Source organism: Electrophorus electricus, chromosome 24 (assembly GCF_013358815.1).
Source record: "Electrophorus electricus isolate fEleEle1 chromosome 24, fEleEle1.pri, whole genome shotgun sequence".
NCBI classification, from domain to species: domain Eukaryota; kingdom Metazoa; phylum Chordata; class Actinopteri; order Gymnotiformes; family Gymnotidae; genus Electrophorus; species Electrophorus electricus.
Genome location: NC_049558.1, coordinates 4,624,112 through 4,651,760, shown reverse-complemented (window position 1 = coordinate 4,651,760; position 27,649 = coordinate 4,624,112). Strand labels below are relative to the sequence as shown.

General features: G+C 41.8%; 1 protein-coding gene across 4 annotated transcripts in view; it reads right to left on the bottom strand.

Moving 5' to 3' along the window:
• pax7b (paired box 7b) overlaps positions 1 to 27,322 on the bottom strand; it is a 45,075-nt gene extending 17,753 nt beyond the window's left edge. Inside the window, exons 1-7 of one of the 4 annotated variants that reach the window (XM_026998139.2) lie at positions 26,888 to 27,322; positions 25,745 to 25,980; positions 25,256 to 25,400; positions 24,905 to 25,033; positions 6,582 to 6,835; positions 469 to 634; positions 92 to 288 (exon numbers count right to left, since the gene is read on the bottom strand). In XM_026998139.2, the coding sequence (XP_026853940.1) occupies positions 92 to 288; positions 469 to 634; positions 6,582 to 6,835; positions 24,905 to 25,033; positions 25,256 to 25,400; positions 25,745 to 25,980; positions 26,888 to 26,972 (1,212 nt within the window). In that variant the 5' untranslated portion in view covers positions 26,973 to 27,322. The remainder of the gene's footprint in view (positions 1 to 91; positions 289 to 468; positions 635 to 6,581; positions 6,836 to 24,904; positions 25,034 to 25,255; positions 25,401 to 25,744; positions 25,981 to 26,887) is intronic. The other 3 variants (XM_026998141.2, XM_026998140.2, XM_026998142.2) reach the window with 3 other exon arrangements.
• Between the last annotated feature and the right edge of the window lie 327 nt (positions 27,323 to 27,649).

The following is a 27,649-nucleotide window of genomic DNA, read 5'->3' as shown; positions in this document are numbered from 1 at the left end:
AGAGAGGTCTCGTAATTCCACTTGAGAGACTCCTTGACGTCTCGCTATAGACAGGAATATTTACACACTTTGGTCAATGACCCTTACTAACCTGTGGAGAGAGCCCATTGTTGACGGGGTTCATGGGGTTGTTGGATGCTGACTGGCTCATGAAGGTGTCAGTGTAGCTGGAAAAGCTGTGCCGATTGGAAGAGAGGCCATAGGCGGACCCACTGTCACTAGAGAGGCCGCCCTGGTGCATAGTAGAGGGGGGCAGAGGCTGCGGCCTGTGCACCGTGCTACTGCCATCTGTAGAGAACAACACCGTTACAATGATCAGAATAGTCAGAGCTCAATGCTATCTTATAAACGTCTGAACAGCTTTTCAGCACCGTCATTTTCAAGTATCAGAGGAATCTGTAAAATTGTGCATCGCATCATCACATGGGCTCCACATGGGCTGGATTTGTGAGCAGAGCACAGACATACCCTGTGATAGTGTCGTAGAGGGATACGTGGGTTCAGGAAGCTGGTACGTGGGCAGAGTGGGCATGCCCGTTGCTGGAAACCCTCCTGGTAACAGGTGGTTGAATGCCGCAAGCTGATTGGCTCCAGCTTGCTTGCGCCATCTGGCTCGTCGGTTGCTAAACCACACCTGCACAAAACAAAAAAAGAAAATGTCATGTTGTTTAAGCTTCTTGGATTCTCATAATTTATTTATTAAATTATGATTTATTTTTAATACACACATAGAGAATAAGAATTGTTTCATAATGTTCTGTATACTATGGGATTTATATATATATATATATATATATATATATATATATATATATATATATATATATATATATGTTTTTAGTCTCACACGCCAAAAAGAAATGACCAAATCTCCCCTTTTATGTTTTGCTGCACATTTTATGTTTGTAATAGTATCTGATCGATTAGGATGGGAAAAGAACATTTGTAGATGCTATGACACAATAACCGGCATTAAAAAAAAAACTAAAGAAAAACACCCAAGACGCGACATTAAAATGGTTTCAAAGTGTCATTGTAGTGTGAGCGCAGCCAGTAACCTGCTGTATGCCTCGGCCCTGCCCCTGTGTGTATGCAAAAGAGTGAATGACATTGCCTCCGAGGGACCATTCTTCAGACTTTAATACACTGGCAGTGCAGTTAATCTACTGTTGTTTTTCAAATGGGCTTGGCCATTGTGCGGGGTGGTGAAAGATGGGGACAATGGCCCCTCGATGAATCAGGACACAAAGCGAGGGCGTCCCTTTTAAACAGGCCATCCCGAACGACGCTTTCAGCCGGAGCATTGATCAAGCGGCAGCGGCGGGCGAACTGTAGCAGCGCACACTCTTTCTTGGCCCCGCGCTGCCTCCCCTCGGGGCTTTGTATGCCACGTAATTGAGTGAAAGCCTTTTTTCTTGAAATGAATTCTTGGTACATTTGTTGCAGCCTCAGATTGTGTCTTTTGGGTGACAGAAGGAGACACTGGGCGAACACATATGTGAGCGCCTCAAGCTGTTAACTTTGCTATCATCTGGAGAGGAAAAAGACTGTTTGTAGGGCAGCAAAACATAAAACTCAATTTTCACTCAGAGTGGGTAAATCAAAATAAGCTACAAAGCTTTATTCATCTGAGACCATACTTTTCCTGTTGTTCACAGTTCTGAGCTAAAACTGAAACTTTAGGTAAAGGAGCAGCATGACTGAGCAGTAATGTGCATTAGCCTAAAGGAACAGCAACACCCAGCAACACCCAGTTCTACAGTTATAAATTACCATTATTAACTCACCAGGAGATTAATTAATGGTTATCTCTTGAGGTTAGGAATTATTAACTTGCGCTAAATGCCATGACTGACAGCAAAGTTCTGGACACCATTAAAAGAGGTTTTGTCTCTCACATATCTTTTTTGTTGTTGTTGTTACGTTAGACCAAAAGGCTAGTGACCATCCAATTTGTCATCTTACTTCTACCTCTAACCTATATGGTTCACACATACCACTGTGGGCCGCGGTAACTCCCTTTACATAAAGCCGCCAGTCCCTCCTACATTAATTCCACTTACTCCACATGTACGAGGTGAGGACAGGCCTCTGTATTAGTGTGGAGAGAGAAACTGTCCAGGGCATTAGGACACACATACAGCAGTTTAAGAGGCTAGGCGGACTGCTCCCACACTCACCAGTCCTCATAAGAGGCTTGGTTGAAGTAGGGCTCCACTCTGGAACATGGTGACAAAGGCACCTTGAGCAAGGGATTTTCTCTCTTCTTCTCTTGCTAATTCTCTCCTTTCTCATTTGCCTGCCAGGGCAAGCACACACGTGGCGCTCAGCACAGCTGAGACGGCCATGGCGGCTGGCGAGTCGTTCCAGATCTGCCCCAAGAGTTCGAATCGTACCCCTAAGAGTGAGCGGCAGACGGCGAGCAGGACGTTTAGCAAGGAAGACGGCGCGGACTGCAGCTGGAGTGTCTCAGGACCCGTCGCCTGATGGCGTTCGCTACCGGGGGATGGGAGGTAGAAAAATTCAATATAGCCTCAATCACTGGGAGCACGCAGAGTGGAGTTGGGGAAAGACAGAAAAGAAGGATGGCAAATGGAAGACAAATCTGATGAGAGATGGCATCCGAGGCCAGCTGAGGCGCTCCATCTCCGTGGGCAACGGCCTCCACTCTCATCCCATATCAATCAGCCAGGTCTTCCTATCAATTCCGACCTCACACTATCTCACTGCAGCCGCTGGTCGCGAACCATACATCTTACTAGGATTACTGTAGCCATGTGCGCGTGTTGGTTGGGGGGTAGCATGGGAGGGGTCAGTAGGCACGCCGAACATTGAGGAGCAAAACCTGGCTAACGTGATTGAATTTCACAGCAAAAAAGTAGAACATAGCAGTGGCTGAGAGGCATAAAAAAGCCTGACATCAATCTCTGTGGCTGGCGTAGAGGGGTGCAGAGCTGGTGGGGGTGAGGGGGTAGGACATGGGGAGCCCAGCATGGCCAGGATGGGGTGCATGTTAGGGGCCTGGCAGACACAACCATACAGAGGTCACACTGTGATAGAGCCTATTAAAAACAGGCCACTCTCTAGGAGTGTCTTCTGCAAACTTAATTTTACTGCGCCCATATGTTATGGATGGATTGAGTAATGTGGAAGTCTGTAAACACACACTCGTACACACACACACAGACACACACACACACACACACACACACACACACACACACACACACACACACACACACAGTCATGCTTTATCGTTTAAGTAAGGCTTTCTTTTGTTGGATGTTCCTGTTCTGCATGTCTTGTTAGGATCAAGTGGAGGAGTATTGGCTCCAGATTTGCCTGGGATCAATCATGGTTCATGTGGTATAATTCCACAACAGGAAAGCTGACATTTGTGACCTGGATGTCTTGTATCCAGCCTGGATCAAAGAGCATTAGGCCAGACGGGGGAAGTGGAGACAGCCCCGTGTCTCTGTGGACCATGTGGAAGGCCTAACCACTCTTGCAGTCTTCCTTTATCACATTAATATCTAATGTTAAGCAACAAAAGCAAAGCTCGTCGTGCCTCTTGAAAAGCACACAATACTGACACAAGCAGCATAAGCTGCTGAAGAGCACTTTAAAAATGGTTTGTTGGTTTAAAATTCTGAAACAAATGATGTTGAAAATTAAATAGCTAATAAAAGAAAGAGTACTTTTAAAGAGTACTTTGTTTTTCAAATTCTGTTGCAAGCTTAACATTTTTAAGGCAGTTTGATTGTCTACTTTTTAAAGGTGAAAACTAATTTTTAAACAAGTTTTTAATAGTGAGTTTGAACCTGAAATATTAAAAAGAAAAACTTGGGAAATATTCAGCACTCTTTCCACATTATGCTCGTCGACCTCTGTTTACAAATGGAGTATCCTCCATTGTGTCACTAGGGTCAAACACAGATATAATTTCTCTCTACTCAGAGCGACGAGAGAACAACTGAACCATCAGTGTCAGCAGAATTCAGCTTCGCTCTCCATCTGGTGGTAACGACATAGCCATGCTCCTAGAGCGGGGGGGCAGGTAGCCATGCCACATGACCTGGAAGCACTTAGCCCCAAGATTAGTAGAATATGGATCATTTCATTTGTCCTTTGGGGCTGTAGTGGAACATGAGACAGTGGCTGAAGATGAAGAGTAAATAAGGAGAGAAAACTCTGTACCATTCCCTCGCCTCTCGCTACCACCACGTTCTCCCTCTTTCTCGCTCTCGCACTGACATCTGGATACTGTGTCAGCACAGCTGCGCTCAAGTGGGTTGACACCCAGGCCATGAGGTCTGCCAAGAGCCAACAGGGTCAGACACCTTCCCCAGCACAAAGCAATGATCCCAGCACCCTGGCATCTCCATCTGAGCGTGTCCCAGCCCTGCACGCACACACACACACACACACACACGCACACACACACACACACACACACACACACACACACACACACACACACTCACTCACACACTGAGACCTGCAATTCCCAAGAATTACTGCATTACGATGAAGCTAAAACAACAAATATGACACTAACCATTTCTTTCTGCTTTGACATAAGTGCTTACTTGAATTTATGTGCAATGACTTGAATAGTTTCACCTACTGTCCCTCAAAAATGTGCCACAACTATTGTGGGGCAAGTCCACCAAAATAAAACATCAGTTATGATTAAACCATCATTTATTACATGATATTATTTAGCTAGAACACATTCATAGCAAGGCAAAAAGGCAAGCCCTTCACTTAGCACTAATGTTTGCGCGCTTGTCTAATTTTCATCAGTTGCCATAAACACACAAAAGCGCCAAATGCCCCATGGAGAGCTTTTCAGTGACAGGAAATTTGGACCGAGCCTCTAGTGCAGCAGCGACAGCAGCAGCGTCTGTAACACTTCCAACTGGAACACTGTCCACAAAACACAACCACTCCAACTGCCCCTGCGCAGTGCTGCGATTGTGATCAGTCACATCAGAAACATATAATAATATCACAAATGTATTACATAGTACTCCCAGTCATATATATGATTTTCTGAAACATCAGTCTCTTCATACGAGGACATTTTTGTGCGGTGGTCCTAAAGAAGGTAAAGCTCATTTCAGTTAAGCGCAATTCATCTGAACAGTAATTCTACTTCAGTAAATGACTGTAGCATGAGCAAGGGCCTGAGGAAGGAGAAATGAGAGTGGAGGCTATTTGGAACCTAATTTTAATCTGGGAAATAAAAGGGTCTTGGGAGCGAAGGAGACAGCTGCAGTTTAATTGAGGAATGCGGTAATTACGACAGTCTGTCGTGCGTTTTTCCTACTGTATGCTCAGCGTCACACACCCTGAAACTGAACCCCTAGTTAGTAGTCTAGCACACCATGGGAAACTGGGTAGCATCCAATAAACTTGCCTTCTTTTACTGCCCAATATGTTAGCATATTTAAGTAACGTGCACTACAATGCTGTGAAGTTTCCAGGCTGAACTGCCGAGGTGTCGGGGAAGGGCAGAAGCCGCGCAGCTGAGGTAAGCGGCCATGTTTTTTCTCTTTCTTTCCTTCATTCTTTCGCGTGTTTTTTCCTTTACTAGCTCTTGCTTGATTAATGTCGCTGTTGAAGAAGGTCTTCCCAGGAGAACATGAGGGATCCTCTCTGATACGCTGCAAATTTTACAAGGAGCAGCGGTGGGCTTGAAAGTGGTGGGAAGAAAAGGTCCCAGCCAAGAGCTGGAGTGAGAAATCCAACAGGAATGCGTGCGCGCTCGTTTCATCCCCGTTCTGCCGGCCACCGCAGCTGTTGCTATAACTCTACTGTAGTTTCCCCCCTCACTGTTTCAGCTATCCTCGCAGGCGGGGAGCTGTCAGACCCAGCCACGGAGGGAGGAGGGGTCGTGCCACAGCTGAGATTCACCAAAGGTCACTCAAATGGAGGAAAAGGGCTTGCTTGCATCTTTAATGTGCACTGGTGGAGCCGCACAAAGAGCTTTAATAAAATGCTGAAAACCTGTGATCAAAACAGCTGCCCTGACCTGAGAACCCAGGACACTGCTCTCAGAGTTGGCTTTCTCCTTTTCAGTGTTTCATATTATGTAATTAAGCCAACTGCTGTTCAATATCAGCATCCAGGAGTCCTGAAAAGAGGCCAAGCTAAGTGCACAGATAAATGGTGAAAGGGGACTCGTGAACCAGACGCCTGCTCATGTTTCTGAGTACTGAGGTGAAGCTGACAAACAGTGTTTTTCTAGATTATACTTTGAGATGAATGTGAACCTAGTTTATACCTGGTGGCAGTCAGAGAACCACACCTGCTAATGCAAATCTGCACACAGACCCCTGCATGCATTGAAGCACATGCAGTGTGTTCTCATTGGGAAAGTCAAGCATAGTCCCTAGAGAGGTGCGTCAGTCCTGTGAACTATTATCTTACTCCATCCCTAACTGATGCTTCTTGTGAGCTGATGATGCCAGGATACATCACATTGTCAATAAGTGTTGTTCTCAACACAAGCACACGCAAATCAGGAGCCGCCTGAGGGGCCCACAGTGGGGCCACCTGAGAGCACAGTGGCCTACCTGCACGCGGGCTTCTGTCAGCTTGGTCCTCTGGGCGAGCTCCTCTCGGGTGTAGATGTCAGGATAGTGCGTCCTCTCGAAGGCCTTCTCCAGCTCCTCCAGCTGTTCGGCGGTGAAGGTAGTGCGGCTACGCCTCTGCTTGCGCTTCAGCGGCAAGTCCGGTTCTGAGTCTATGTCCGAGCCGTCATCCACGCGACCCCCTGCTGCATCCCAAAGAGGATGGGATGAGAGAGCGGAGAACCAGTGAGTCACCGCTGTCACGGAATAGAAAGCCAGTCAAACAAATAGTAATGTAACATGTAACAGTCAAAAGAAACTCAAATATATTTCTTATGGGTCAAAGGTGAGGATCAGCTTTATAATTACAATAATATCATCATGTCAGATTTAAAAGAAGTGGGCAGAATTCAGGGATGCAGAAGGAGGGAAAACAAATTATGTGATAGAGAATCTGAAATGGCAAGAGCTTGATTTGGCTGCCACAAATATTATTGCAGTGTATAATTATTTACATAGGATAGGTGTCTGAAAACATAATTCTGAATTAGTATCCTAACTGGCCCTGGGGCCAAGATAGAATTGTCGGAGGAGTTAATCGTAACAGACTACGTTAGTGATCTGTTCAGCACTATTCTTCTGTGAAGAGCCCAAGGCAATGAAACAAAACTGGCACTGCCTAAATATCTGCAGTATATCATTGTGTTTGTGTCATTAAAAAATGCACGTAATACTATCCTTACTGCTTTTAAAATACCAACACCAGATTATCTCCAAAACACAGCTATCAATGTCAATTAGAGATAACACTTCACTGCTGTCTGCTAGCGCATTGGAGGTGTACTTTGAAAAGGAGAGAGAATGAGAACAAACCAGTCAGCCAATAGAAGCAAGAAGGCAGTGGGTGGTTGAAGGGGCAGGATGCACAAGTGAGCCCAAATGAGTGTATCGTTCTTACAAGGAACATATTTGAAAGTCTTAATTTATATGTACTGTAACTCCATGAATTTATTAATGAAATGTTTTGTAAGGTGCCCCGCAGGCCCTAAGGAAGGTAACACAGATGAATATGCTGGTAACAAAGCACACTAATGCCATCAATAAAATATTGACGCACCAATGGCACCAAAACCAGCAATGAGATAAATTTACTTCCTCTCCAGTCTTTAGGTCCTATGAGGAGCATCCACCCAAGCCACATAAGGTAGAAGAGGTCTTAGAGGCCATCTTTATCACTTCATTTGAGTTTATTCCTTATTTATTTCCAGTTTGGGCAGTGCTGGTCTGATCCTCAGAAAATCCCCCCAGCGGTATCGGGGGCCCAGACGCAGGCCTTAATCCAGGCCATGACTTCCCCCCCCCAAATTTAAGCCATTCCACATTAGGGATGGCTGAATGCTGTCTCCTCACTGGCTGGCGCTGGCAGGGGCTTCCCAGGCTGCCTCCTACGAGAGGGGGAGCTGATTACAGAGGAGAGAAGCAGGCCCGGAGCTGCGCCATGGCGAGGGGGACCCTGCTGCTATCCTGGATCGCTTCTACTCCTCGCTCTCCTGCTCTCCTTCACTCGGCCCTGAGCTCATCCTTCTGTCTCTCACTTCCTCTCTGCCTCTCTTTTCCCGCACCCAGCCCAGCATCCGCAACTGACACGCCTCTACTTTAATGATGGTTATTATTGTCGCTGCTCTTTGTGCCAACGTTCGCCGTGGAAATGCCCAGCAGGCGGAGGGTTCGGCGGAGAGCTAGATTAGGGTTTAAAGGAGCCATCTGCCTATAAGCCGCAGGCAAAACGATTGTGCGGAACGATACAGTTTAATTAATCCTGGACAGGAACTGATGGGTCTGACCTCGCTTGACACTTCCTGCACAGTGGCGGCGCCCTGCTTGGACCATAGACAGCTCCTCTGTCAGGAGTAGTGCTCAAAAGCAGGGAAACATGGCTGAAACTACTTAGAATAACCTTCTTTTAAACATTCACAAGAAGTCTAGTCCATTAAGAAAAAAAAAATCATATCATTAAATGGAAGCTGGTTGGCTTGCTGTAATCACAGCAGCCTGTCATGCAGACGCTTTTCTGACTGGCTATACTGCCAGAGGGATTTGGGAGGTGTTTTCCCAGGGAGGTGGCTAGAGGAGCTCCTGCTCGCTCCTGTTTTGATTGGGAAAGGTGAGCGTGAGGTTTGGCCATGTGGGGAAATGGAAACACACTCAGCAAACACTGGGCTCAGCAGGGACAGCTCCAGTGCTGGAGGGCCAAGGCCCAGGGCTGCTTAGAGGTGTCTCGGTTCTAACCATTTAGAGGTGTCTCGGTTCTAACCTTTTAGAGGTGTCTCGGTTCTAACCTTTTAGTGCTGTCTCGGTTCCAACCATTTAGAGCTGTCTCGGTTCTAGCCATTTAGAGCTGTCTCGGTTCCAACCATTTAAAGCTGTCTCAGTTCTAACCTTTTAAGTAGTCAGGCACTGTGTCCAACCCCCACCCCGCCCTTTTGGTCATTCACAGCCATGGGAGTTAAAACCCATGGTATATTTGATCAGGTAAACCCAAAAACCTTTTATGAACAGTTATGAAGATTCTTAAACATTCAGATTTAAGAGTTATATGTTTACCACAAGAATGACTGGTACTTTCCCTATACTTTCCCTATACTTTCCCTAAGAAAGTATTCAGTTAAATGGCCTGGGTCTATTATGCTGATTCGAGTCCAAAAAAAAAAATCTCCATTTGTACACTCTGGCACTGGTTCCCGTGATTCCGGTTTACTCCCAACTGCATTCAAATACCATCTAAGGGCAACCCCAGATTATGAAATTCATATGTGCTAGTCTTTGTTTGTGTGTGTGCGTGTGTGTGTGTGCGTGTGTGTGTGTGTGTGTGTGTTTGGGGAACACATGTGGAAATAGGCCAGGAAAAAAGTTCCAAATGCTGCCTAAATAAAACCGTAACAATAACGGAGCCATCAAAGTGGCTCCGACTTCAGGCCAGCGCCGCAGTTTAATTAAACAAGGAATTACGGGATTACACAGAGACTCTCATTACAGGCCACTTGAGGAGTCTTCTGGTGGCTGTCTTTTTGTCTCCCGGAGCTCATGCGCCACAGTTCTCAACGGATTACATGTGGCCGTAGGACATGAGGCCGCATTAATTAAATCAATTCCTCTGCCTTTTCTTTTTACCAAGATTCCTGTTTCACTAAAGTGCCCCCTCCTCTGAAAGGCCCAAGTAAAAATACACTTGAATACAAACAGAAGACCCCATACATGCGCTGCATATACCTTTGTTGATTTTTGGGGAGATTGTGACAAAGCGATTTGCCTTTAACTTGCCATGACAACACTCGAGGCCGGCACAGTGGTCTATAGATCACTTTCCAAAGGCACCTCCGAAACCGAGGGGTGCCTACAGCTTTCATTTCAGAGACAGCATGGAATTTATTTGTTCTCTTCTACATGCTGCTGGATTTAAAGCAAGGGGAGAAAATCCACCAGGATCCAGACTTGCTTTGCATCCCCGACTCATACAGTTATCTGGGAAGATTTGGGCCAAGCCAGAGATCGGTCCTCTTAACGCCGGTGATCGCCGTGCCTCAACTTCTCCCTTTTCTCTTCCCAGTCTGTCTTTTTTTTTTGGTGCTTTCCCTGCACACAGCCAAAAGGAAATAGAAATCCAAGCGAGGTGAATCTAGGGAACACAACTCCAGAGGGCAGGCACTCGGGTGCGGGGCGCATGCCTTGCTGATGACTATATATTCCTCCACATCTCATTCGGTCCTGATCACAACAATTCCGATGTCATTCAGCTGGCACGTCGCAGCACATGACCAGCACTTCGGCCCGCCCTGCGCCTCCCGCTCAGAAAGAGGAGACGTTTGACAGCGCGCTCCCGCAGAAGGTCAGCGTCTCTTTCCGCCTGGATGTCTCTCTGTATAATGAAGACGGGATTATGGTAATGAAAGCAGACGCTGGTGCAGATATATGCCGCCCAAACCTGAACCTCATCTTTGTCTCAGCAAGAGATCCCGCGATTGGCTTGCTTGGGCCCATCAGGCAAATGTGACCGTGGCAAGTTCCCAGACACTGCGAATGTGCTACGGCATAAATGTAATGAAGCACAATGTCTGCTGCCTGCGACTGCCACTGGTTGGAGCATTGGGTATGGCAGTACTGCTCTAGAATAAGAGAAATAGGGCAAGATATATCTGTGGTTTAAAAAAACTATTAGGAGCCCATCTCCAACTGTTCATCTGCCTCTAAGGTAATAAAGAACATTCTGATTATAATAACATGACAGATATAATTCTATTTATAAGTTCAGGGGATGTTGATGAAAATTCTCAGACACTTATCGTGAAATGAAAGCTTAGTGGAGGAATAATAAGAATGCATTATTCTATCCTCCAGGGTTCCCTATTTTGTCAAATGTCATATGTTTGTAGAGAAAATTACTGAATGTATATTGAAGACTTTGATAATTAAAAAATGATCAGAAAATTAATCAGCAATGTTGACTTCTTTTTTGAGAGAGAAAAAAAACCCTTCACATACACCCAAAAGACATATAACATTTACTCCCATGTCACATTTGAATCATTCTAATTGCTCTGGTTGATTGCTCCCAAAGGAATTGACATAGCTTGTAGCACTTAGCCGCACATGGGGACAATTAATCATATCAGAAGAACTGCACTGGTTCAGAAGCCTGAGTACAGCTGCCAGCGGGCTGTAAAATCATAAAGAAACCGACAGATCAGCCAGCGAAAAGGAAAAGCTCTAACAATCCTACTTCTGATTCACAAAGCGCATTCACTATACAAAGTGAGTGAACTCCGTCATGGCCAGGGCGCGAGGCACATTAAACGCAGCTGAGCCCAGGGTGGTGATTAACTGCTGTGGGTGAAGAGTGACTGGGGGCCAAAGAGGTGCCGTGACCACCCAACACAAGCTTCTCTCTCTTCCGTCTTCCCCCATGAACCTCGGACACCAGCAAAGCCACCGGCAGATGGGATATTCATCACGCCGGCCACTCCTGGACCCTTTCCCCTGCCTCCGAGGCCTTTTCATTGGCGCTCTCCTCCGGCCGCTCATGCTGCGCGTACTCTCTCTGGGGCCCTCTGGTCAGCTAAAAGGCCCGAGGAAACGGAGCCCCGCACAGCTGTGCATTCCTGAAAGGGCACCGCACTTAGCATGGTGGCAAACATTTACACATTTGTCTTCATCAGACCTGGCAGTCTAAACAACATTATGGCCAGGTTGTGTGACATATTAGCAGTGCCGCCTCTCAGCCCCCCTACCCAGCCATGCAAGTGGTTCCAACAAGCGGTGATTAGCAAGACAGAGCAATAGATTTAGCGCTGGTCAACTATGTAGGGGACAGTAATAAGCCATGGCACAGAGCCTCTGTCAACATAACGTACACTCTGCACTGGCTATTATTTCACATCCAAAGTGATTCTTCAAGAGACCACCCCCTGATTTTGAGGAGCAAATTCTAGCACGGCTGTTCGTAAGTGTAGAAAACAGATGGTATTCCATGCAAACGTACAACAGGAGAAAATCCACTCATTCCAATTGAATTACCCTCAGTCTGACTCACAATAAATTCACAGTTCAATTTCACCTAAAATGTAGACCAAATAATAGTAGACCAAAAACCACCAAAAAAAGTGTGTTCTCAAATCAAATGTTGCAGTCCAGTTCCATGCTTTCCCCAGTTTCCCTCCTTTTGTTTTTACAGTTGTTCCACCGTGCTCTTTATTGGTCAGTGAGACGTACCGTACAAACAGACAGCTAGAACCTCCTATCTGCAACATGCATCTGCTACAGAACAATCCACATAGCTTCTGGGCTGGATTTAAGCCGACCTGCCTCTCCGAGCGTCTACAGTGGATCCGAGGCAGAGATATGGCTCCGCTCCACAGTGACGGCAGCGGGAGGCCCAGGAGCAGACTGGCTGGAGGACATGCTCTCAATTATGCAGATCCGCACAGTTACAACTAATCCAACACCGGAGCAGAAGACAGAGCAATATTTTGGAGCATGGCCCAAGCCGGGACAGGAATTTAGACTGAAAAAGTTTGGAGATGCGAAGCAACTGGAAACATTGAAGACGGACAACATGAAGGGATAGCTACAGAACAAACACAGAACAGTTCCTGATATGGGCAGGCCTGATACTTTTAACTGGCCAGTCATTTTAGGCAGAATCATCATTATCAAGATTATTATTATTATCATCCATATTTCTTTTCTGTTTTTCTAAAACCTCAGCACCACATTGTAGGCAAGCTTTTAACAGGAGATGGCAAATCGAAATGGAAAAGGATAATGGCATTGAGTGTGGGGTTCACACTCCTTCTGTCTCGCATCCATTCTTTTCATTCTGTGGGATAAAAGCACATCCTTAAAAAAAAAAAGAAGAAGCTGCACAAAACAGAAAAAAAAAAAAAAGCTTGTGGAGAAAGGAGGGACGGGTCCATAATCTCCAGCTCCCACAACAAACAATTAACCCTTTTTTTTTCTTCTTTTTCTTCTTTTTTTTTTTGGTCGCAAAAAAAAAAAAAAAAAAAAAAAAAAACGTTTGGAGGGAAAAGGGAAAATGTGAAGGAGAGGTGATGGGTGATGCTCTTTTATAGGTCTTGTCATGTGCTTGAAGGCCCAGTGGCCTTTTTGTCCGTTGCGTGTGTGTGAGAGCGTGCTCACCTTAAACAACAGAGAGCCTCACGGGCCTCCCCATCTTTTCAGTCCCAATAGAGGCAGCACCTTAGGGGGCCATTTAAGTCTGAATAGAGGGCTGAAAACCCTGTGCAGCTCTGTGGGGCATCAATAAATGCTGACATATTGACTCTCTGTGCCCAAGCGCCACTGGAAAGTGCTGCCTGCATATTAATCCATTAAGGGGCTGAGGAGAAGGCCAGCTCCATGGAGAGAGGGCGTGGCCAAGGATGGCTTGTGTCTCTTAGGTTTCAAATGTTCTGGAATGTGGCAACTGAGTGTTTGGTCTGTAAAACTGTAAAGAAAATCTAGAGAAGTAATCTAGAAAGTGTTATTTAGCTTCATGTATAATCACCTGTGAGTGGCCTGAGATGTGGCTACACAGCAAAGGTGTGGTGTGGTTGTTTTGGTTGCGTTGACCTTTGGTATTTCTCATCATATTTTAGGCAAACATCAAGTTTTGGAGTCGCATGGTTAAGTACTGTGCCAGTGAAAGCTATACATGATTAAATTCCTTAATATTGTTGCAGGCCATGTTGGTAACGTAGTGATGATGGTAAAGTTTCTTTCAACTTACTACATGAACAGGGGACTCTCTTTGGTGGGAAATGCTGAGACATTCAAAAGAAACTTGAGAAAGCTCTAATTCAGTTTCTACCTGCCAGCATTGTTCAGACGGCAGGTGAAAAGCAGGTGTCCATTTACACTAGCCTCATTCTTCCTTTTTAATATTGAATCCATTTCCTGGGATATGGATCTTGGTAATTGAGGTCAAAAGCAATCAAAATGGTGGAACTTAATCACATTTTTAAAAGAAGGAAAAGATTGTAGAATCAGCCCTTTAAACTTTTATGCCTTAATTGAATTCCACTTTAAATCATGCCTGAGAAAAGATGAGCCAGAGAGAGGAACATACTTATATATATGCACACAATGTTGCAAATAAATTGTTTAAACCTATGAACTGTGAAACAAAATGAGTTTGCTACATATATATTTAGGTAATTTAGATATTTCATAATTGATATATTCTTTAGATAAAGATGCTTTGGATGGTTGTTTTAGATAAGGCATATCAAATACAATTTATAAACATAACCAAAATACTTTCACATCAAAGACATTCCATCCACATACATGAATAACTCGACACCTTTGACAAAAACTAGTTAATTCATACAACACTGAAAAGAACTCTAGGGTGCTCCATACATCTCCATGTGATGTATTTCCTGTAGGCACTAAGGGTAAAACAGTAGAGTAAATTAAGTTATTACAAAGACTTTATTATTGATGCATTATATTTTAGTAAACTATCATTTAATAAGCGCAAATTTTTATTCACAGTGTCTCCCACAGCCAAATGTGCATGCATCTTCTGAGATAAATGGTAAAGTGCTGACTGTCAGTTTTACTAGCAAGTTATCTTTTGCAAAATAAATCTAAATATATCAGCACAGGCACCAATAGGACACCAGAGGCTTAAATTCAAATGGCTAACGATATTTTTTTAAATAAAGGCATAATCTTATTTTGAAAAAAGCAAATTAATATACAGAGATGGAGGTTTTTCCCTTTCAAAGAATGTTGTTTGTGATCAATAAACCTCTTTAAAAAGCATGGTTAAAAGGTGCTTTGAAATATATACTTATATACTTAAGGCTGACAAAAGCTTTGCTTTAGCAGTCTGTCAAAAAGTACACCCTAGACATCAATCTTTTAACACAAATGAGGTCGCCTAAAATCCCACCTAATCAGCCTTACAAACACAACCTTAACTAAGCACCAACTTCAAGCCAAACATAAGGCCTCTATCACATTAATTTCAGGCATTTTTAATCAAACATCAAGCACAACAGAAAAAAAAATAACCCAAAACTATCTATACTATAAGACATTGCTATAAGGCAGGAACAGGCAGGCAGAGGGACAGGGTGTTGTGATCAGTGTAGATGTAGCCTGAGGAGAGACTGACAGTGGGTGCATAAATAAGCCCATTAGTTGAAAATGTACGACAAGCGGGCAGCGCAAAGCAGCCCAGGGAGCCGGGAGCGGGCTCCTCTCCCCGCCAGCTGCCTGGCCCCACTACCTCTCCCCCTCTGCCCAGCGCCTTCACGTTTTAAGTTGGTGGAAAAAATCTGAGCAAATTTCTAATTTGCAACACTCTAGGAACATGTTTATTGTCTTTGTGTACGCGCAAAACACACTTATAAATAAGGCTAATGAAGAATCTTGGGGTGACGCCGCTAAGCAGCATAAAATGAGGAATTTTCTGGCCATAAGTAGCATGTGCTGATGGAGATATTTAAGCTATTGGACCATGGTGTTAACTACTAATCACAGAACCTATGTGGCACAAATGCTTCTCTGCTTAATCACTGCTACGCATTACATGGAGATGAAATTTTTTGTGTTTTGTCTATCGCAAACTAATGCCGTGCAAAGTTGAATGTGTATGTTTTTTCTTTCTTTCTTTCTTTTTGAATAATGAATGAGGACATGGCTGTGCAAATTGAAGACACTATACTTACAAGGGGTACATAGCTAATATTTTATTTCCAGTCAATCTCATTGTTCTAGCATGGAGATATATTTGTATAGGGTGCATTTGGTTTTAGATTCTGAACAATGAAAGACTAATTCCATTAAAAGTTTTAACTTTGTATGACCTGCCTGATTGCTGTGATTATGAAGAACACTTTTCATTTAGATTTACTGTAATTAACAAGATCCAGATATTAAGGTTTTAAAAAATTAAATGTCATTATGAAAGCTTGAGCATGTCATATGACACTGACTCTGAAAAAGATAGATGGGGACTCTAACTCTGAGGTTAAGGCAAACATTTTAGGGGGGCCCAAGGGGCCAGTCTCAGATGGATATTCTACTCTCAAAACCAATATCAACAGGTCGCTAGAGATTTGGGGGCCCCGGGAAAGTAAACATTATGCAATCTATCAACAAGTGACTAACCAATCATCCAAGATTGGCATGCTTTGTTAACTGGCTAAGATAGTTGATTACTTGGAGTGATTGAAGTTGTTAAAGGGTTGTGCTTGTTAGCAAACATGTGTTTAAGTTTATGTAAAAGCTAAAACTGCACTATGCAATGTAGTAAAAAAAGAGATTTTGTACAAATTACACATTTATACATGTTCATCAGCCTTAGATGCAATAAAGGCAGAGGTATTTCCTGAGTTGCTAATATCTAGATCAGCGAGTTATGAGCTGTATAGTTACTTCTATATGTATCCTGCATTTTTCCAATTTTCCAATGCTGTGAGACTGCTGTTATGGAGCAGTGGATATTGTATATTAGAAGGTCTCCAAGAGTAGTGGTAATAGTAACATGCATTATGTAGTGATACTGTTTTCTTGAAATGCATCAACAAGATTAAGTGGATAAAGCACCATAGATTCATTACACATGACTATTACATTAGAATAACCAAGTGCTGACAAATCCAAACAAGGGAAATGACAAATTGAAACTCACATAAAAGAAGAAAAGGAACTGCAGGTTTAGTGAGCAAGCTAATTACTGAAATTGGAAATATGCCAACTGTGTTGTACTAGTAGCCACAAAATGTAATCTTCCCTAATCTGGCCTCTCTATGATAGTCCTTCTTTGGCTATGGCTCTCATCCTGGTCCACATTTTTATTCACTCTACTGATAAACTATCCAAAGGTAGCACCTGCCAGGGGTGTTTGAGTTGCCATGTGAGTGAACAATCCTCTCTATCTTGGGCAATCTCATGTAGGACAATGTCCTTTTTAGGAAGAGCGAAAGTAGGCAAGAAGGGTCACAAATCACAACACCCATTATTTCTTAGTCACACCACACTACACACAGAGGGTTCTTTGTTTGGGTAAGTTCTTGTTATTTGTTACAATTATCCTTAGTGGTTTAAATGAGCAGTCCAGAGGGCAATAAAAGAGATCTCTCACTATATCTATCTATCTACCTCTCTCTATCTCTCTCTCTACATATTCCCTCTCTCTCTCTCTCTCTCTCTCTCTCTCTATATATATATATATATATATATATATATATATATATATATATATAATTTTCCTGTAAAAATTAAACTGAAAATATGATTTCTACAATGATATACAAGCTTTAAATGTGTATGTTATGTCTACATGATTTTCCACACAAGTAAATATGACTTTATCTTAAATTATAACATCTTATAATTTCACAAGGGAAACAGTTTCAACAAGCAATGCGTCAACATTTTGAAACCTTCAAACCTTTCCATGGCAGTCATAGAAATGCAAATCCTATAACTTGCATTAAGACAACATCCAGTACTACAAAAAGCCAATTCCAAGTCACTCACTTGGAAAACACTCTTTAAACGTTAAAAAGGAGGGTGACCCTTTTCTTTTTTGTGCTTAAGATTACCATACTTCTCCCAGACTCGTGACACCTGCTGCCTACTGTGGGCGTGCAGAACACAGACCTTTACTTCAAATGGTCTAAAGACTTTGGCTCACAATATTGACCAGGGGCAAGTGCACCCAGCTTGGAGCCCTCCTACCGCAGATGTACATTAATGCAGGAAATATACAGATCTGTGCTAGCAGAAAGAAAAGCTTCTCCTTTTAACATGCTGTTGTCTAGCTTGATCATGTCAGTTTGATAGAGCCCATTCAAAGGTATTCATGCATCTGCCTTTGAGGAACAATAGTAGCCAGTTTATAAACTGTCTCCGTGGTTGCCTAAAGGGTTTAGGTCCCTTTGTTTCGGCACTCTTAATAAACTTTTGGAGGAGTTCATCAGCTGAATGGCCAACGCAAAGACACCAAAAGACACTAAGCAAGAGAGTTTCCCCTTTGCTTTCTTTTATTTGAAGGGGCTATTTTTAAGTCAGCAGAGCAGTCTGTGAGCTCAGAATGATCTTTGGTCAAACAAATCGGCAGACCATTGAAGGAACCATAGTTATTTATAAGAATAGTAAAAGACTATTGACTGCAGTTTCTTTACACTGAAAAAAACAATAACCCAAAACACTGCCTAGTTAATATTACTAGCATTAGACACTAACATAACTAGCCTTAAATTATGTTTTAATCTCAAGCTGTTTACTGTTGCTCTCACATGGCACATCAGTTAAAATAGTTAAACGCAGCAGCCTTTGGGAACTACAAGCGTTAAAACAAACATTTCCATACTAACACAAAATTAATTTCTGATTACGTTGGTCAAATCGACGTAAGATTTTGTCTTAAAGTGTGTAGTTGTGATCTGCAAATGTAAATGTATTAATTTTTCAATATGGTAGACCTAGTGTTCGATGACCCGTAATGTGCGATTAGTCACACTATTTTCAAGCGAGACATTTCACATGCAGGCATAATAATGAACAGTGAAGTGCCGTTCAAAAAGCATTGAAATATATTTTCAATTCCATATCTTTCTAATCAGACGTATTGACCTTTGTTCCGTATGACTGTAGGAAAGGTAGCATATTTACTCTGCATACTGTTCCACTGTTCTAGAAGAATGCAGACTTTTTTTAACGTTTTGTTTGTAACAGAAGTCCCGGTTTCAGCACTACCAATACGTTACGTAGCTGTAGCGAATGTACATTTAAAAGATTTTTTTTTTTTTACATTTAAAAGTTATTTTTAAATGTGTACGTCTAATTCTATTTTACTTGCGGTCAAAATTTGCGCGCTCCGTTTTTATGACTACTCTGAGCGATGTTTCGCCAGAGCAGCCTTGTGGAAGGATTCCCTTTTGTTAGCTGATCAGTGTCCTATTGGGTCTCCAGACAAGATTCTTGGCATTTGTCGGCAAAAATGAAAGCAGGATTAAGGAATAGCTACTGAACACTCCATGGCAAAAGGAGTGGGGTGCGACACACCCCCACCCCCATTCAAAAAAACCCTTTCCACTTTGGTAACTCCTCTTTTAGTATATTTGTATTCCCAAAGAGACCATTAATGCTGTTAGAAAGCGAAACGAACAATAAAGCAAAAATCAACAAGTTCCAAGCGCTTTACATAAAGCTATGGCTAGACGCTTCTGCCCTGTCAAAGGACGCTTGTGTGTTGTCTAATTAACAAACTGTCACACACTTGTGTTGCTTTTATCGACAATCGATTGCAAATACCTTAATAGCTATTTAATAGCAGGCCCCACACTGAATTATTTACCGCCTCGGAGATTGGTTTAGAGAATTGCAATAACACGAAAGCGTTTTTGCGGGCTAATTTCTTTTCAGTAAATAGAAGCTCATACTGGGGTAAACAGTAGGAATTCATGACTCGTTATGGCATTTGAGACGCTCTACAGCAGTGGCTGAAAAAGACATCCTCGCCGTTATTTGGGTCGGGTCACCAAGAGTTCTCTGGGCTCCAGACTTTATAGGCAGTGTGCGGCACTGAAGTGATGGTGATTTGGGATATCAAACACTTTTGTGACACTACATAGGAAGCCCGAAGGCCAATACTTTTATTGCTGTCAGCTGGAGTTTCCCCTTTGTCGTTTGTCTATTTTGGTCTTCCGATATATCACGATGGTCCCCAGCCTGCTGAATAGAGCCAGTCTCTAGGAATGACAACTATTCCTGACTTTATCCATCTAAAATATAAAGCCATGTCACATAAATTACTACATGCCATGTCAGTTCTTAAATTAAAAGCTCTTACACTTTTAAGGTTTGTTTTGATTATAGTGGCAACGAAGGCAGTCTTTTAAAGTTACTGGGTGTGAAAGGATTATGCGCTTAATTTTGTATGTGAAGGAGGGAAAAATCCCCGTGTCTTCTACAGCAGACTTCAGAATTTCACTAAGTAGGCCGAAAAGGGAGATTTCCCCTTTAAGAAAAAAAAAATCAGAAAACAGATTCGAAAAACATCCATATATGTGCGCTGAGATAGTCCCTATCCCACATAGGGGGGAAAAGTGTTTTAATTAATAGACAGGCTGGCTTGAAAGCAGCACTGCCAGTCTGTAATATGATGAACTCCCATTGTCGTGGTGTCACCACAAGTGTTTCTGATAAGCAAACGCGCCCAAGGATCAAAGACTTTAAGCTTCTCCATTTCCCATAGACTCCTCTATTTTTTGCACCTACTCTCTATTTTTTGTTCTTTCGTCCTTTCAGATATTTGAAACACATGAGGAAATCTCTTTTGCAGCAGCGACAGGGCCTGCCTCAGGTGAACAGGTCAGTAGAGATGCTGAAATTAATTGCGAATTAATATTCTGTGGGACGACAAGATTTGCATTGCACAATCTGACTTCTCGTAGTTGTCTCTGCACCATAATAGAGCTATTACTGACAACCTGAACTTATGGGCTACAAAAACTTGTCAGAGAGGCCTTTTGGTGTCTAGTATGAGTTTATGTGCAAGTGGTTATTCTACTGGCCAACTAGGCTACTCATAAATAGCCTAGATGCTAAAAACAATGCAAACCAGCTACAGTAATTTGTAATTCAACAAATTATTGAATTTGTAATTGCCATTGTTTGACAAGAGCGGAATTTACCAATAATAAGCGTAAATACCCTAAGTTTAAGAGCATATGAAAATCCTGACAACGGTCGTAAATGTTTGGTCAGATTTTAGGAAACAGCGAGGTGACAGAAAAAATTACAACAAAACTGTAAGTGAAATAGTGCATGTTTCCTGTGTGTAGCTTCTCTGCGCACGAACACTCACGATATTATTTCTACGTAAAAGGCTGAAACCTGAACTGCGACGCTATTCCCGTTTAGAACGATCAGCACTTGTACTGCTTGGCTAATTTGATTCGTTCCACGAATTACGTCACTTACGACTTTTTGGGGTGTGACTTTTGAAGACTAATCCACTGTAAAAAGCAAGAATAAGGTTAAAGAGCTTGCACTTTAGCTGCACTGAAAAGTCTCCAGCCAAATTTGTTAATATTAAATAATGGCTATATTTCAGTCATCTCTCTGAACAAGCACTGTCTATGTCCGTCATCATAAAATGTTATGGTTATTTAAAATATTAATTAAGTAACAACTTTCTGGTCTGGTACTACTAATAATTGTAACAACAACAACAACAGCAATAATAATAATTATTATTATTGTTGTTGTTGTTGTTGTTGTTATTAATATTTTTATCAATATTGTTATTATTGTTGTTGTGATCTGGTTATTGTATTATTATTGTTGTTGTTATCATTATTATTATTAATATTATTATTATTGTGATGATGCTGATGCTGCTGTTGATAATGACAATGAACTATAAAATTACTTTTATTGTATTGCATTGCATTTTATGGTATGGTATACGTTCTATTTAAGCAGGCATATATGTTCTCTCATGTTCCCACCAAATTCCAATGAAATTCCAATGAAATTTGGTGGGAGGCAGCAAGGGGAGGTTAATCCGAGTTTAATACATTGATGCTCAGCACAGGACCGCGGCTGTGATGATTGTGTTATCTCTGCCCAACATTTGGGTCTCCCTCAATTTCAACCCAGTCAAATAGCTGCGAGAAAGTGTAGATGGAGTGCCTGTCGGTGCCTGAGGAAAAATGTTATTAATAGCTAAATAACTTCACCATACTTTCAATAAACCTCTCTCACCATTCCAGATAGATTTGTTTGAAGTGATGATGAATCTTTCGATTCATCCCATCGTCCGGTTTCATTTATTGAAATGTTTTTTTGGAATCCTATAGCCTATAACTTTAGGTTTTCTAAAAACAAAGCTGTCTAAAATGTGCACCAAGGGCGGGTATTTTCACTTCAACCTTCAGGTCAACGTGTTATTAAAAGCCACTTCAAAACAAATATGAATTCGTTTGAATTTAGATTCAGATTCTATGGGCGACTACTACAGGCCCTACTAGTATTCCACTAAAGGTCCGATGTTTGGAAGTTGTCCATATGCGAGAGGCGTTACTCAACTGAATGTCTATCTTACTATTTTTCATGTGTCTTGATTATTTGCTCTGCCATTACTCTTGTGTCCCGTCCGGTATGTATGTAATTAAATCAGAACACCCCCCCCCCCCCCCCCGCCGCCCTTAACTATTGTTTTCCATTATTGTGTTTTTTTTCGCTATTATATTCGTTTAAAACGTCATGGTTGCTTTAATCTGGGCCATTAGTTCTTAATTACAAGACTGACACTAGCCTATTTTATTTTTTATCTACAAATTATTGGCCCCGTCATACACACACGCAGCTACCGCACATGCAGACACGCGAGGCTGCCACAGCATTCTTGTTCTGATTCATGCTCTGGCTTTAAAACTGGTTAGGGGAGCTTGGCTTTGCAAAATATAACCACCAGCAGCACTGAGGTATTTGCTGTACCTACACCCCCAGCTAGACATTCGACACAATTAGGCTGTGGAGTGAAGCACTAGAGCTAACGTGTTGTTTTTATGAATTAAATGCAAGGACAAAATTGGTTTCTCTCATTCGCCAACATAGGCCAGCAAACAAGTGGCATAAGGTACTTGGCCATTGGCACGGGTGTGTTCGGTGTGTGTTTCCATTCCTCTGAGCGCAACATATCAACTAAAGCAATCCAAATTTAAAACAAAACAAAATAAATCAAGTTTATATGAAACCCTAACAACAGTGAGAGAACCCAAAATCTCATGAATTTGTGCCTGAGGCAAGTCAGCTAGAGCCGTTTAAAGATGAAAGTGGAGAATAATAAAAGGCTCAATTTAATCTGCTTTAAAACCCTTCAACACGACGTTTGTGCTTGGAACTCAAGGGAGTGAGGACTGATTGGGGATAAATACGTTGCGTACGATGCCTGAGAGCTATTACACTCCTTTCCAACATAGACGCCCATTCAAATGACACCGTTTTCATTACGAGCTCTAATAAGTCTTAGCATTATTAAATGCCACCCGAATAATCGAATGAAACAAGCCCAAATACGAATATTTTTTAGGTCTTGAAAGTTGCGTTTTCGCATCTGTATGCCACCATCAAAACTAAGTATTTGGAAATAAATTTTAAATACTATGTTGAGTACGAGTTGATAAACATTCAGAATAAGCATGGCCAGCCAATCCATCAGAAGTAGAACATAGCGCATTTCTAACACAGAAGTGATGTGAAAATGAGAACCACGGTAGAAATGTATAATCAGGGCTTGCCGTTTTGTTTAGCCATAATCCAAGAGCTCCGGCTCTTACTGGTCTCTGTTTTTCTCTCTGTTGTACGAGTACTGGCGCAGACTCTCAGCAACGTGTCTGCCAGAGCAGAGGTCGCTATGAAAACGTTTCTGTTTACCACCATCAGTCTCGGAACGCTTTTTCATACCAAAAAAAAAAAACCCCAAAAAACCAAAACGTGTTTTAGTCGAACACTGAAGCCCTAAAATAAAATGTTTCAATATACTGCTCCTTAACAGTCGACGTTGAGGAAATTAATAGCATTTGGTAGGGATAAACAGCTCAAAAGTATTTATTTGCACAAGTGGAATCTACGTTTTGCCTGGGTCAATGTCTCACATTAAAGACGTACTATATTCCATAAAGTATAGCACCCGCTCCTTCTTCATCGACAGTGAAGCCAAGCGTCAGTAAAGGAAGACAACGGTAATCGCAAAAAGAGCAGGGCACTTCCAAACAAGAATGAAACATTTTGCACCCTCCAAATCTTATTCTATTCCAAACAGATGATTCTATAATATTACAAAACTATCTACCAGCGGGGCGTATTGAATAATTCATTTCTCTTTAGTTTTTCTTCTTTGCCTTTTGTTGAAAGTTTTCTCTCCTCCTTTACGCATTTTTGGACGTGAATGGACGGATCTATTTCTCTTTTCCATGCCTCGCTTTTAGAGTTCGCCTTTGTAGCACAGATTCTTTACTTTAAAAGCCTTCAGTTGTATAGAGGTCTTTGGAATGAAGTTCATCTTCAAGTTTAACGAATGATTGTCACAGTTAAAAACGTTTCTTTGATTCTTTTAGCAAAATCTCTTTAACTGCGCACAAAACGCATATACGTATTTAAACTTAGCACTTTTTTGTATACTATATTCGATGGCAAAAATGATCGTTTAAAATGTGAAAGATATTACTGACCGTTTACATAAAAATAATGGAAAACAAGTATCGTAGATGAAAAGCCAGCGCTATACCTGATTAAAAATTTCGATAATGTGCGAATGAGAGTGACAAATTATCGTGTGCAGCAGCGGGCGACGTTGTGAATCTATGGGGTGTAATTGAATTTGATTGCCACATCGGTCATCTGTCAGTTACCCTTGCCGGGAGAACATTTACGTAGCGATAGAGGAGTGTGTTGTACAAACGCAGCAAGCTTTAAATACCTTCCGTCAGGGCCAATATAAATAATTAAGTAGGCTAAATCAAATGACTAGCTGACAACTTAACAGCAAGACACATCTCCAGCGTTTGTGAAAAACAGTGAGCACTAACGCAAATGTGCATGCATTAACCTCGTGTATTGTAAAGCTGAAATGAATTGAATTCATCTCTGCGGGGCCTTGCTTAGCACGTACGATTTTAGTTTCTGCGCAAGCAATTTCCTGAACGAATTTCCATTGCAAAAAACATCAGTTTACTTGCAGTAAACGGATATGCCTCGCATGCTGAACTCAGTATAAACAATATTGCCCATATATTTACCTTTGTCACCGAGTATGCCATCAATGCTGTGTTTGGTCTTCTTCTCACCGCTTTCATCTTTTTTATCACAATCGTCGTCATCTTCTTTCTTGCCAAATCGGGCACGGAGAACTCGGCTGATAGAACTCACTTTAAATGAAATATATGTTAAATTGAATAATAATAATAATACCAATACAAATACAAATAATAATAATAATAATAATAATAATAATAATAATAATAATAATAGGCTATTACTCATCTAGTCCATATTATATCAGCAGTGATTATAAGGATACAAATAATTTGAATTTCTGCATTAAGGAGCTTTCTGAATATTTTCTTGGTAAAAATAAAAAGGTTGCTTACCAGATGAGGCCTCACCTGAGGGAACTGTACTTCTATCACATACTCCGTCCTTCAGTAGTTTGTCCCGAATCTCCCAACTGAACATTCCAGGATTTTCGCGCTTGTACTCCTCAATTCTTTTTTCAACGTCCGGCGTTGCCACCTGCTTTTGGGATTAATTGAGAATGCGTACGAATAAAAAGAAGAAGAAAGAAGATTGAGACAGAAGAGAAGGGGAGAAAACAAGATTAATTTTACTGTCTGCAGTTGTACTGGTAACGTGTTTTGTAGATTAAGATATTAATTCATAATCTAGGCCTGTTTGTCTACCTCTTAATCAATATTGATTACTGCTGCAATTACTACTACCACCACCACCAACAACAACAACAGCAACAACAACAACAACAACGATGGTTGTAATAATAATAATAACAATAATAATAATAATAATAATAATAATAACAACCGCATGCCTATTTATTAAACATTTTAGACTAGGCTTCTTACCCTGGGTTTACTCCCCCCTATAGCTCCAGGACGGATAGAGCCGGTCTCTTGATATCGGCAGAGGATTTTGGATACACAACCATGGGAAACGCGAAGCTGGCGGGAGATCACGCAGGGACGAATGCCGTGGTGTGCCATCTCCACTATCTTATGGCGGATATGATTTGGCAAAGGTCTGCCATTAATGAACACGCCGCCAAGCTGATTCACGCGACCTTGACCCAGAGGAGTCGATACTATGAAAAAAAATTAAATATATCTTAGCTTTGACTAAAAATACAACTGCTTGGCGCAACAAAGGTTTCATATAAAATTGGTGCAATCTGTTCCCTTTCCTCATAATAATGTAGCCTCTTTACAAAATCCTATGATAAATTAAGTAGGTTACAGTTATTGTACCTATTTTGGACAAATATCGCATAAAGTACTCAGAGCTGTAAAGTTGCATATTTAAAAAATCGAAAGGTATTAATTTTACCTGATCTATAGATTCAAAATTCATTTAAATCTTTGTAATAGAATTTTGCTGCTCTGCGCAATGTTTCCTTCCCGCAAAATTACATCTAGGAGCGTAAATCTCTAAGCGCTATGCTGTCAGTAATTTCTTTAAATATGTGATTCTTGAGTGGTTCACTAGGCTTTAGAGCAAATTGTACATATGGCAGAGTCCAGTTTCATTATTCGAAGTCATGCTTTACAAATATTTATGTAATCCTTTGATGCGTCGCTTTGCAGCACTTCTACTTGCACTTGTGCCACTCGAACACTTCAACAAATCCGGGGTCTGGGCTGACACGCGAGATTAGTATTTGGAAGTTTTATTTGAGCCACTTAGGCACGAACCTTGTCTGCTCGACAAATGGCGCTGAATAAATGCAGTGGGTGTGTTTATTTCATAATACTCGTCAACAGCACATCCATTAACAAATTATCACTAAAATATCACGATCCCATCAAATTAACCCTCAAAGCAAATTGTTGAATGAAAATATTCAGTAAATGCCAATTTCGTTCACTCTCTGGCCATATATATATATATATATATATATATATATATATATATATATATATATATATATATATATATATATATGGAATAATAAACGTTCCACTACCGAATGTTTGTTTTTCGAGCTAACCCACCTTCCAAAGGGAATCCAGTTCGGGGATAGTTCTGTCCTGGTGCTGGTCGCATCATGCGTGGTACTGTTCCTGGTAAAGACGACATTCTGCTTTTAAATTAGGAGGCACAATAGGGCCAATATTCAAACTGCAAGCAGTAGTCCAGAGTCGTTGATCAGTGCTGATTTTCAGACAGGAAAATAACAAAACGGTTATCCAATCAAAGTGCTGCGACGATGTAAAATCTCATAAACTGATAAAAGGAGAAACTCTTCTGCTGTCGACCGGACCAGGGGCATGAGCAAAAATAACTACTGCTAACCAAATGCCGTGTGCGTCAGGGTAGGGGTACTCCAAACGCTCTCAAGTGTACAAAGGTTACTTAATTCTTTGCAGTGTTTTCTTAAAAGGTCTGGCAGGTTTTGATGACAAAGTCTGCTTGGAGCCTGGGAGTAGTTTAAGTGGATAACTTTCGCGCACAGTGTAGGAGGGAGTAGCGCGCGCGCCGATAGGCTCGCGAATCCTTCTTTTATTCATGAGGGGATGGAGGGGTACAGCCAAGTTTTTTCGACCAATCACAACAAGCACCCTGGTTCCCATTCACTCCGTGCCGCTGCTTCTGAGTAGAAAACAATCAAAAACATTTGATTGCTCAACTTCCTACTGATAATAGCACCAGGGCGACAGTATATTATACATGTAAATAAATGCTATTTTAATGAATACCACACATTATCTCGGTTGAGATACAATCTTCAGTCTAATAGGTAATACACAAACACA